This window comes from Phaenicophaeus curvirostris, chromosome 5 (genome assembly GCF_032191515.1).
Source record: "Phaenicophaeus curvirostris isolate KB17595 chromosome 5, BPBGC_Pcur_1.0, whole genome shotgun sequence".
Lineage (NCBI taxonomy): Eukaryota > Metazoa > Chordata > Aves > Cuculiformes > Cuculidae > Phaenicophaeus > Phaenicophaeus curvirostris.
The window spans coordinates 20,033,473-20,046,016 of record NC_091396.1 but is presented as its reverse complement, the minus strand read 5'-3'; the positions used below and the strand labels follow the sequence as shown (position 1 = coordinate 20,046,016).

At 46.9% G+C, this 12,544-nt stretch overlaps 1 protein-coding gene across 3 annotated transcripts in view; it reads left to right on the top strand.

Annotated features, from left to right (window-relative positions):
- CRACR2B (calcium release activated channel regulator 2B) overlaps positions 1 to 12,544 on the top strand; it is a 33,089-nt gene that overhangs the window by 9,601 nt on the left and 10,944 nt on the right. For 2 of the 3 annotated variants that reach the window (XM_069857757.1, XM_069857756.1), the window contains 7 exons: positions 1,160 to 1,306; positions 1,610 to 1,700; positions 1,831 to 1,923; positions 5,947 to 6,134; positions 6,810 to 6,881; positions 7,229 to 7,358; positions 11,468 to 11,547. In XM_069857757.1, the coding sequence (XP_069713858.1) occupies positions 1,160 to 1,306; positions 1,610 to 1,700; positions 1,831 to 1,923; positions 5,947 to 6,134; positions 6,810 to 6,881; positions 7,229 to 7,358; positions 11,468 to 11,547 (801 nt within the window). The remainder of the gene's footprint in view (positions 1 to 1,159; positions 1,307 to 1,609; positions 1,701 to 1,830; positions 1,924 to 5,946; positions 6,135 to 6,809; positions 6,882 to 7,228; positions 7,359 to 11,467; positions 11,548 to 12,544) is intronic. The other variant, XM_069857758.1, reaches the window with a different exon arrangement.

The window sequence follows — 12,544 nt, the reverse complement described above, 5'->3', positions numbered from 1 at the left end:
TTATGCCTCCAATAATGGAATAATACCATGAAAGGCCATATTATTATTTTGGAAAAATAGCTTCTGCTGTTTACAATTCTCATTTGAAAAGCATCAGGTCTTAAAGTGGATTTTTTCTGTTTTACTTTGACCACTTACTTGCAGTTTTATGCAATGAGTTCAGCAGCTACTCCATGTCATGCCTGTGTGCCAAGGCAGCTGTTTTAAAGAAGTGATATAAACCAGAAGCTAATTGGGATTGGAGCAGGAGTCTGAACTATCTTCACTGGTTCTGCTAGAAAGAAACGACTTTGTTTATTAATGGGATTCAATATGTTCTGTTATCTAAAACATGAAGTTTTGATGAAGTGTAAATAACTTTTTCAGCTTGGAACAGAAAAAGAAAAAGGAGTCTGTCATACTGTAGTGGCAAGGGGAATCAAGACCGTTTTGTTTGGGGTTTTTTGGTTTTTTTTTCATGAAGAACATTAAGGAAAACAAATACTTAGACGAAGAAAAAATACCTGTTTGTATAATATCTGTAGGCATAATTACTCTGTACTTTTCAAGGCAATTCCTCCAGAGTACTTAATGGATTTTTTTTAAGAAATAAAAAGAATAAAAAGCTCTTCTCCAAGAAGCATGAAGTGATGTCTGCTCGCTTATAAGACTCTCTGGGAAAGAGTAAGTTTATAAATGCTGTGTTCAAGTCACAATGAATTAAATGCCAAAATAGTGTAATGTTTATTGCAGGTTCTGAAAAAGAAGACTTTGGGTTTCCAGGGCTTCCTCCATTATTATCCTGATGTGATACCTGGGCAAATTTACTTTCTTTGCACCTCAGTTTCCAAACCTGTAAAGTAAATAACAGGGACAGTAGGATCTAACAGTACAGTCTTGTGTGATAATAACACCTGTGTGACGTGTGCTAAAATCCCTGCGCTGTAACTCTTTGCTTTTTGACAGTAGCTCACAGCAGATTTGCTGAATGTTCATGTCTTCAAGTGTTGGTTTAGACTACATCTTGGTTTAGTTTGTCTGTCTCAAGTGCATGTTGGAGTTTGAATAACAGTCCATAAGATGACACAGATAGAATCATAGAATCATAGAACCATAGAGTCACAGAATCATAGAATCACATACTCATTTTCTTTTCTTCTCTCTTGTATGCTTGCTGCAGTCCCCATGAGATTCAGGAGCTCTGGGCTCGCCTGCGAAAGGAGCGTCCAGAGCTGTTACCCAGTTTTGAAGAGTTTCTGTTGCGTGTTTCATCATACATAAGGGAGGTGAATCATGAGAAGGAGTCTATGGAACAAGCATTGAAGCGGTAAGAACATCATGGCTGTTTGCTGTTAGGAAACAGCTGATGCTTGGATACTGCCTCAAATGCAAGGAGAGGCTGGGTTACAGGATGCAGTGATTTTTCTTGCTGTAATAAACTTACTCTTTATCTTGATCTGATCCACATGGGTTTGTTTTGCGCCAGTGCCCACCCATAACATTTGATCTAGTTAAAATCCAACTCAATGCCATGCAGCTGTTAGTGGGAATTTGTTTCCACCCTCCTTTCTTGTTTTCTTTCTGTATTCTTTTTCTCACTCCTGACCTGTGTGGACCTTGCCTTTTGTAGGAAGGAGACAGACCATGACCGAGAAGTCCGGTGCCTTTATGAAGAAATGGAGCAACAGATCAAAGCAGAAAGGGACAGGCTGACCTGCCAGGTACCTCATCTTTCTTGGCTGAAGCCAAACTTTCCGTGGTCTGAAGCAGGGGTGGTGGATCATCTGGCTAAGAAACAACTCTTACCATGCTTGGTTTTGTATGCACAGTTGTGTATCTTTACCTCTGCAGGAAGCACTGAGACATGACAGAAGTAACCTGCTCCAGAAGGAACTGCACAACAAAGAGCAGGAGCTGGAGAAAATTCTCTACCGCCAGAAGAAGGTAACAAGACCCAAATCCTTCCTAAGGAAGCATGGTCCCTTCTCCTGTCTTTCTGCTAAGAACTTTTCTGACTGACAATGGCTTTCATCTGCTGAGGGCTGGAACTAGCTGGTCTGGTACTAGCTAGTCTAGTTCTCTTCTGGCTCTGAAGATGTAGAAGTGGTTTGTCAAATGATTGGTTTATTTTCAACTGTAATCTCTTCCTGTGAATGTTTTGTCCACACATTTTCTTATCGGCTTTGTTTTCTCTTGGCACAGTCTTCCTCTCAGTTGTACAATAACTATTTGGCAAGGAAGCCGGGATAAAAATTTGGCAGTTGTGAGTTTGGAGCCTCTTGTGTTGTGTAGGAAAGCTGTGTATGTACATATAAAAGCAAAATTTCTCTACTTGGTGTTTTCTGGCTGCTCCAAAATAACCTAAAGCAAACAGTTTTGTAACACTTGGAGCTGTACGTACTCTACATTTGTATTTCCACACCTAATGACATAGTGTTTAATCAGTCACAGAGAAGATCAAAGCAGAAACTTTCCTTTAGTGTGCTGGCCCTGACATAGACATTTGTATGGATGGTCCCTTCTAGATATCTTTTTCTTCTCTTGTCTGAAGAACTGAGACGTGACTCCCATATAAACAAATCATGGGAGGTACCTGTGAGGTGCTGGTGACTGAGGGTATCCACGTTGGATACCTAGCTGCAATGTGAATGAAATAGGACTTCTCTGAAATCATCAGCTCATTGTGCAGCAGCTGGAGAAGTCAGCAAAAGTTAAGTACCATCAGGAAGGATATTGAGAATAAGATGGAGGGTGTAATTTTCCTGCTGCCCACACCCTTGATGTGCCTTAACTTGTGTGTGCAGTTCTATTCTCTGCTGTGTCCTTCTGGAGTATGAAGGTAGAGTGAACTATGATTAAGGAAATGGAACATCTGCCTTAGACTTGGTTTTGGAGAGGAGGAAACTGAGGGGGGATATAAGTGAGCTTTATGGACCCAAGAAGGTGATGGATAAGGTCCACATAGAACTGTTATTCCCTAAATCCTGCAACAGCAGAGGTGAGGGACAGTCAGTGAGACCAGCATGAATTTGATTTAGAAAAACATACTTCTCATACTTCTTTACACAGAGATTAGTGAACTTCTGGATTTTTTTTTTTTTTCCAGAGGAGGCAGGCAGTATCAGCAATTCAAAAGCAAATTGGACAAACAAACAGACAACATTTTTGTTAAAAGGAGGAATAGTCAGGGATGTGGCCTTTAACATCCCTAGTCCAGGGACCAGAGATGCTGCAGGTGTATGAGGGGAATAGACAGGGAATGTCCAGGCATGCTCTTCCTAGGTAGCACATCATCCTGCTATGGGTCAAGGCAGAGTACTGGGCTACGTGGACACTCATGAGACTGGACATTTCTGATGCCCATAGAGGAGCCTCAGAGTTATGTGGATGATCAGGTCCCCCTTGTGGTGTAAGACCAGTATTGTGATCCTGCTATTCTATGGTATTGGTTCCATGTTCATATCACATAAATGGGAGAGTTGTGTGTGACAGAGATTTATTAGGGAGGGGCAGGCGCTTTACTTAAAGCCTGTCCCCTTGGTTATTGAAAGCTCCAAAGGCTGTAGGCAGCAGTTGCTGATCCTTAGTCTCAACTCCACTGCTCACTGTACGTGGTCATGCTCAAATTTTCCATGATATCAAAAGGACTGGGAAAGGTCAGCTCTGTTCACTCCTGCTCACAACTGTTACATGTGTGTTCTGGCAGAGAGCAGGGTAGCAAGAAAAAAGTACTTCATTTTGTGCCACATTGTGCTCCTTTACTTTCTCTTTGAGAAGGAGAGAAGGTAGGCTGGGAGAAAATGGACAACACTAAGCTGGGTGGAAGTGTCAATCTGCTGGAGGGTAGGGAGGCTCTGCAAAGGGACAGACTTCTCCTAGTCTGTAGCACTGCATAGGGTTGTTGTGCCCCAAGTGCAGGACTACAGACTAGGAGAAGTCTGTCTGGAAAGCTGCCTGGAGGAGAGGGACCTGGGGGTGTTGGTTGACACCGACTGAACATGAGCCAGCAGTGTGCCCAGGTGGCCAAGAAGGCCAATGGCATCTTGGCTTGTATCAGAAACGACGTGACCAGCAGGCCCAGGGAGGTTATTCTCCCTCTGTACTCGGCACTGGTGAGACCGCTCCTTGAATACTGTGTTCGTTTCTGGGCCCCTCACCACAAGAAGGATGTTGAGGCTCTGGAGTGAGCCCAGAGAAGAGCAACAAAGCTGGTGAAGGGGCTGGAGAACAGGCCTTATGAGGAACGGCTGAGAGAGCTGGGGTTGTTTAGCCTGGAGAAGAGGAGGCCGAGGGGAGACCTCATTGCTGTCTATAACTACCTGAAAGGAGGTTGTAGAGAGGAGGGTGCTGGCCTCTTCTCCCAAGTGACAGGGGACAGGACGAGAGGGAATGGCCTCAAGCTCCGCCAGGGGGATTTAGGCTGGAAATTAGGAAAAAAAAAAATTCACTGAAAGGGTCATTGGGCACTGGCAGAGGCTGCCCAGGGAGGTGGTTGAGTCACCTTCCCTGGAGGTGTTTAAGGCACAGGTGGACGAGGTGCTAAGGGGCATGGTTTAGTGTTTGATAGGAATGGTTGGACTTGATCCGGTGGGTCTCTTCCAACCTGGTTATTCTATGATTCTATGATTCTATGAAAAGACAAGCTGATGGTATCAGTGTGGAGGCTGACTCTGCCACCTAGTGCACTTGTCAGAACTGGTTCCTGGTCCTCCCTTCTGGCTGCAAGCATTTTGGTTCTGTAAGTTCTCAGATAGGCACCATAATTTCTGCATAGCACCAGCTTCAGCAGAGGGCCCTACTCAGCTTGTATGGCTGAGTAGATATTGAAGTGTCACTATGATCCTTCCTGAGGTGCCCTTTTTGTCTTCTGAGATGGATGGGTTTGACTACTGCATCTGTCTTTGACTCTTTCCTAGGCTGTGCCAGCTATTTGTGAGGAGCTATCTGTGAGTCCAAAGAGGAGCAACGAAGCTGGTGAAGGGGCTGGAGAACAGGCCTTATGAGGAGCGGCTGAGAGAGCTGGGGTTGTTTAGCCTGGGAGCTGGCCTCTTCTCCTAAGTGACAGGGGACAGGACAAGAGGGAATGGCCTCAAGCTCTGCCAGGGGAGATTTAGGCTGGACATTAGGAAAAAATTTTTCACAGAAAGGATCATTGGGCACTGGAACAGGCTGCCCAGGGAGGTAGTTGAGTCACCTTCCCTGGAGGTGTGTGTGTAAGGCACGGGTGGATGAGGTGCTGAGGGGCATGGTTTAGTGTTTGATAGGAATGGTTGGACTTGATGATCCGGTTGGTGTCTTCCAACCTGGTGATTCTATGATTCTATGAAATGGATCACTGGTTGAATACACAATAGCAGGCTTTGAACTTCTCAAATCAGGCTTGCTAGTTGTGCTGGGATCTTGTGATGCCTGGAGTGCTGTTGTGCCCCAGTGGCATTTAAACATCTCTTGTCTGATGTCCTGTCTCCAACAGTAGTGAGGTCACCCAATCACTTGACTTTCCAGATGCAGTGTAAGATATCCCTAGCACCTCGGTATATAGCTCTTTCATCTGCCATGGGCTCAGGAAGCCCCCAGACTAGAGAATGCATTTCAACAACTGTACTTAAGTCCCAACAGGCACACTTCTGCTTCCACCCAAATTTTTCCAGTTCTCCTTTGACCGTTGTTTGCACTCTGATTTCTACAGTGCCTGCCAGCAGCGAGCTCCTCATGCTGCCTGAAGTGCTTCCTCAACTGTGGCTGCCTAATTGCATTGCTTGCTCCCAGTGCTGGCACAATGAGAAATAATTGCTTCTAGTTCACCTTCTTGGTGCCCACTGGTGGTCCGGTAGACCTAAGCTGTGTTTTACCTCCCTTCCACCTTGTTGGTTACATCTGCCTTTTCAGCCTATTTTTACAGGCTTGATTGCAGCACCAAACCCTTCCTTTCTGTGTATAACCCCTCCTTCTCCTTTCCCATTGCAGCTGGAACATCAGCTACAGTCTCTGAACTCAGAGCAGCTGGAGGCACGTGTACAGAATGAGAGGCTCCGGCACCTGAATGAAAACCTGCTGGAAGAGCTGGAGAAAAGCAAATGGGAGCTGGAGGCAGTTAAGGGACAACTACAGAAGCTCCAGAAAGATGCTAAGCTTGATCAAGAGCAGAAGGACAGGTGGGAATGGGCAGGGAAGAGAGTGTTAGGGCAGAGACCCAGGCAGAGATGGAAGGGTGGGCAGGTAGTTAAAGAAGTAGAGGCCTTGATCTCATCAGAGGATTGCCTGTCTTCTTGAGGAAAAGTAGCATCCTACAGGTCTCATGGGCCTAAACAGCGAGTGATACTGCTAACTTCCACCTGTGTTTAGTGGGAGATGGACGTATTAGTTGATATTCGGGTAGAAAAGCACTGTAAAAAATACATGTGTCCTTCAGCCTAAAGAAGGCGTCTTCTCCATGTATTTTCCAGTTCACCATTGCTTCTGTAAAGTCCCTAGAGATCTTCCTCTAATCACTTGTGTTCCTGTTTCTGTGCTTAATCTAATAATACTTAGCTAAAAGATTGGGATGTTTCAGATCCAGATGGCAGTGAGCATCTTTCCCATCTGTAGCAGTTGAAGAAAATGGAGTGTGAAAGGAGAAAATGGGTTGCCTGCCCTCACATTGGAAGAGAATGGGAGAGCTGGGGCACAATCCAGCCATCCCATCTCTTGTGGCAGTGCTGCCTCCTCTGAGTCCTCCTAGCATAAGGCAGGCACTTATCTTTAAGAATATCAGTGGTGTCCCTGAGAAAGGGATCTTTATATTTCTTCTCCTAGTAATTATTTCCCCTTTTAAAATCCCCTTTGCTCAGGGATGTGTTTAGAGTCTCCAAGAACATGCAGAAAGAGAAACAAAGCCTCCTTCGGCAGCTGGAGCTCCTCAGGTAAGGACAGAGCTGGGGGAAATGCTGAGCTCTTGTGCATATAAGGGGCTGAGGTTTCAGCTCTGTGCTCGTTTCTCCACGGAAAGCTAAGGAAGTGTATCCAAGCAGTGCTCAGACACTGCTTATTTTTCTAGGTCCACAGAGAGTTGTGCTATCTGGCCAGCTCTGGCAGAGACCAGGCTGTGTTATTTCACCAAGTAATCCCTCTGCTACAGGAATTTAGTCTTTCCTGCTGGCGAAGGGGACTACGTGGAACCTGTTACCTGGGCTGGGATGCATGGAAATGTCAACATATCTGGCAATAAATAACATCTTTATCTGTGTCTTAAGCTCCCTTTCTGTTCTAGCTTTCAAATGTTGGTCTTTCCTCCATTTTTGATGAGTGCTTCATTGTGTCTTTTCTGTGTCTTCCTTTGGAGCAGAGAGATGAACAAGAAACTTCGAGATGAGCGAGAGGCTTTTGAAGCCAAGAAGCCGGTTAGTCTAAGAAAGAAAATCCTAATACCCAACCGCCCTGCTTTCATCTGCTGCTGTTGCTGTCACCACTCAGGGGCCTGTCACTTCCACGGGGGGCAATGACATGAGCTCACAAGGACTCTTTTGGTGGCTAATACAGACTTCGCAGCACCTCTCTGCCCATGATGAAGACAAGATCTGCTGGGTGATGTTGCCAGCTGTCTGGGTTTAACCCATGGCACATCAGCTTGTGACTGTCATGCAGCCCCATGTGTGATACGGGGTCTGTGCATTGCGACAGGCACTGGGCAAGGAGGGGAGAGAAGCTAGATTCATTCCTGGAGCTGGGTGGTGAGGAAGAAGATGGATGCCCAGATGTGCTGCCAGCTGACTCGGGGTGGAGGGGCATGGGAAGGTTGTGGAGTTTCTCTGACCTCTTAAGTTTGTAGCAGATGTTTTCAGCTGTTCCTTCAGGGCAGGTCCCCATTCCTGTGAACTCTGCTGGGGTGGAGGTGCAGAAGTGAACCTTTTGTCAGAGGACTAGGAGAAAGCAGGGGATCCCTGGCATCTGAACAGTCAGCTCCACCTCTGGTCTTTCTAAGTATCCAGGATAAGTACAAATATGTGACTTATTTTAATTCTTAGAGTTTTTTAATGAAAAAGTCTTTATGTTCCCAAATATCACTGGCAAGGCTACTCTGTGCTCTTCTTGGACCCATCCCTGCCACCAGGTGTCTTTGCCTGCTGTGCTGCCATGCCCTGCGTGGAGGTCTGGAAGTAGCAGTCTGCGGTGAGGACAGGCAGTGGTAGGCGGTGAGAGGGTCGGTGTGTAAGGGAATGTGGAAGGAAGCACAGGGATGGTGCCCAGATAGATGATGAGCCAACCTGTTTGGGCAGAGGCTGGAGTTTTCTAAGTGGAGCAGCAGTTGTGTAAAACAACTTCAGTAACTGTTTTGGATTGAGGTGAGGTGTATGCCTTTGTGTTTCTGAAATCTGAAAGATTACCTTTTTATCCTTTCTTTCGCACCCCCTTTTCTTTCCCAGTGCCTTTTCTTTCCAAGCCCCTCTTTCTTTCCATCCTCTTTCTGCATTTTTAAAAGTTGCTAAGTATGTGTGTGTGCACCAGAGCTTCCTACTCTGTCTTGGAAAAGTAGTAAACACAGTCACTCTGTAGCAGAGTCCAGTGCAAGCGGGCAAAAGAAATAGTTCGTTCTCTTCTTCACATGCGTACTGCTTCTTCGGCTTCTGGGTTCCTGTGGGTGGGACAGGTGGCCCATGGAGACCATGGTTCAGGTATGTATGTCTGTGTGTGCAAAGCTTGCCTGTTTCTCCTCTATTCTTTCCTTTTCCCCTGCTAGGACCTGCTCAATGCTGCTCTGAAACATGACACTTACAGGTGGACCAAACAGAGAGACATAGTATAGAGGAGCTTTCTCCCTTCTCTCTGTGGTGGCAGTAGGGATGGGTCAGCAGGGTGAAGTCCCCCTACCACTATTGCTTATCTGGCAAGGCTGTGTTATGCTGGGCAGATGAAGCCTGGACTGGAGTAAGGATTATTTCCTTTGTCAGCCAGGACATCTTGTTGGCCACTCTTGTTTCAGTCCACATGAAAGCAGAACTCCAAGGGATCACAGAGATGCTGCTATCATCATACGCAAGCAGATCTGCTGTCTAGCCTGTCCCAGTGTAAGGGGGAGAAAAAATAGCAATACTTCCCTGCAGCAGCAAAAAGGAGAGTCCAGCCTTCTGATGGGGATCTCTAGTGCATGTGACATGCTGTCTGCCAGAGACTATCAGGGCTTTTACAGGCTAAAAAGAAACCCAAGGCCGTAATATGTTCTGTTAGTGCTGGAAGAAGTGGTGTTATTTCTGTGAAATGAAGGTGTGATGGTGGCTCTTTCATAGCAAAGATTTTGAAGTGGTTGGAAAGAGGAGTTGGGCAATATGCAGCTGATAGCAACCCAGATGCTGTCAGAGGCTGCTGCAAGCCAGGCGCTGCTCCTTTGCACTTCTCAGTGCCCAGCTTAATACATTGCTCTTTGTAAGAGCTTCTGGCCTTGGGAAGACTATGGCCCCATGGACTGTGGGGAGCTGTTTGGTGGTTAGGTCACAGATAGCAATGTGTGACTATTTCTGCCTGTGTGCAAACCACTGCTGGGTGCTTTTAAGACCCAAGGGTTGTGGGTTCAGTTTCACACCTATTTGTTCATGGAATTATGCTTGTGCGCTGCGTGTTGACAGAGCAATTTTCATGTCTGCTTATCATGAAGAGTGTTCTGGGACTTGGACTAAATTGGACACATATTTGTATTTCACTGATGAACCAGAATCTTTCCCATCAAAAATGTTTGTACATGTGCTGTGCTGTTGTTGTTGTGGAATCTTTGCCATCGTGTGTTGTATAGCTGTAATGTCACTTCTGTCCCTTTACCATCCCCATAAAAAGCCAAATGTTACACACACCTGTCAGGCCAATAAAGCATGGCAGAACCAATGGCAAAATATGCCCCGTTGTTTCTTCTTTCTTACCCAGGTACGTACTCCTCAGGCTGTTCCCTCTACGTGTAGGCTGGTGCCGTAGCAGATTGCCTGGGTGTCCCTTTGTGCTGCAGGGGACTTGAAGCTTGCAACTCAGCTCCAGTGGGCTTTGACCTGATTTCCTTGTTTCTGTGTGCCTAGTGAGTGCCCCTTGAGTGAACCCAGTCAAACCCTGAAAAGTTCCTCCTCCATCCTCACTGGGGAACCACTGTTTGGCTGAACCATAGTCTGATATCAATGTTTACCAAAGGGTTGCTATGCACTTGGCGGTCTTTTGCCTTGGAAGATATGTGCTCCATGGTCGTGAGCCTCTTGGTGCTGGTTTGTTTCTGTGGGTGGGGCTTCTCTTGACCGCCAATTTTATAAGTAAAAAAAAAAAAAAAGTTCTGGGGTTTTGGGGTTTTTTTTCCCCTCGAAATTCCTAGGTGGGTGAGGTCCTCTGTGGAATCCAGACTATATCCATTTGTTGGACTGCATTGCAGTAAAGGCATCTGGGGAGTTCTGGCCAACAGAGCAGCTTTTCAATTTTTTGTCTTTTAAAATAAGCCAGGAGTTATTGGAGAAATAATCTTCATAGTCCTCCCCTGGGCTGTGGGCAGCACGAAGGGAGACTGTCCAGAGCTGCAGGGGTTTGGTCAGTTCAAAACTGCTGCATATCTGACAGGCTGCAAACACTTCTTTCCCCACCAGAAATAACTTGTGAGGATGCATTAGAGTGAGTACATCTCCCTTTTCCTCCAGCGCTGAGGCAGCAGACACCTTGCCACACAGTCTCTCACTTTGTTTTGTGTGTGGTCAGAGCAGTTAGCCAGTCCATTTGGAGTTGATGGTGGTCTAGGCTTTAGCACAGCATTTGGGGGAGCTGACATGTCAGTCCTTTCTCTGCCACAGGCTTTCCTGCCTGATCTCAGGCAAGTTGCTCATCTTTGACTCTGCTGGGGATGACAAAGCTGCTGCGTGGGGGGGGGGGTGGAAGAGAGTTGGAAGAAGAGTTTTCCTCCTTTTTCCTTCTCTAGGGAGCTAGTAAACACTGGCTGCGTGAACTGTGTGGCCTGAGGTAAGTAGGAGGAAAACACAGAGAGGGACATTTGTGTAAAGCAGAGCATGTGCGTTGTCCTTTGCAGAGTGATGTCCTTCCTTTGCCATGGTACACCTGCAGCTCTGGATGAGTCCTGGTGCAGGAGGGGCACTGGTGCCTTTTGAGGAAGGAGAAATTTGTCTGTCCCACAAAACGTCAGCATAATAAAACAGCAGGTGGGGAAAGAGATTCAGCAGTGAGACCAAGTGGAGAAAAAGCCACAGAAACAAAAGCTCTGGCTGGCTAAAAGAAGAGTTCGGTTTGGGGCCTCCCCATGTTGAATGGATTTTGTTGTAAAGGGGAAAGCAGCAAGTGTTACGTTCTTGTATGAATTAAATGAGCTGAACTGAGCAAAGCAACCCCTGTTAAAGCGTGCTGATGGGGCACTACCACTGCATGGCTCCAGCATTACCTCCTCAGGGTGGTCTGTGGAGGTGGCGAGTGGTTGAACTGGGGCTAGTGAGGTTCCTGGGTCCTAACTGCGTTGTTCATCCCTTCTCTTTTCAACTTCCAGGCACCTCAGAGCAAAAAGCTCCTGTTGAAGAAGGGGTCAGTGCTTAGCAGTTATCCACTGGATGACAAGCCAATCAAACGGTTAGATGAACGTCTGTGTTGTGTTTGTGGTGTCAGTCTGCTCTCTGGAGTACCCTGTCAGTCGAGCTGTGTCCTGTGTCTAGTTCTCCCACACTGGTGCTGGCTGGTTTTGGGAGCATGATGCGTGGGGTGCAGCTTGACTGTGGCCTCTTGGCATCAGATGGTGTTGGCTCAGCATGAAGCTGAGGATGCTGTTAGCCAATTTCCACAGGGAGTGGCACCCCTCTGGGCTGCTTCTGCGTGCAGCAGTGGGCAAGCAAACCTCAATGCCGTGGGAGTGCTCATGGAATGGGAATCATGAAGGCTGCCTCTGATGGAGTCAGACAACCCTGATAAAATTACTGGATCATCACTTCCTCAGGCAGAAACGCTGCCCACTGACACTCCATGCCAGTGCCCAGATCCCTGGGCCATGGGAGAGGGCAGGAGCTGCAAAAGGCTTGTGGTCTCTCTGGCAGCTGAAAGCCTCAAGGAGAGGGCCCAGCTCCAAGTGGGTTCATCGAGCCCATCGCCCTCCACACCTATGAAGACACCTGGCACACTAGCCAGGGGCAAGCAAATGTGTCTGTCACTGTTCAGAAAACTTCGTGCTTGTCCCTTTCTCTCCCCTAACCCCAGAAGAGGCTTTTGAGTCTTAGCCTCTCATTGCTGCTACTCCTGCCTGCCCTGGGAGCTGGGGGCTGTTTCCCTGAGCCTGAGCCTAGGAGGATGTCTATTTTCTGTGAAGAGAGTTTCCAGCTGGTCTGGCTCTGGGAAGGCATTTGGGGTGGATGCAAGGAGGACAACCATGAATGTGAGCTCTTTCTCACAGAAAAAGCATAGACATGGTAGCAGGTGAATTTTGCAGCCCTGGTGAGGTGTACTTGCAGGAGTGAGAGAGCAAAGTTGTTGCCTTGATTCCTGCCCTAGTAGCAAGAGAAAAACATTGCTGAGAGAGTTTGGAAGTGCTGCCTTTGAAGAGACCAACTGTAGTAATCCTCTGGTTTCTCTAATTTGC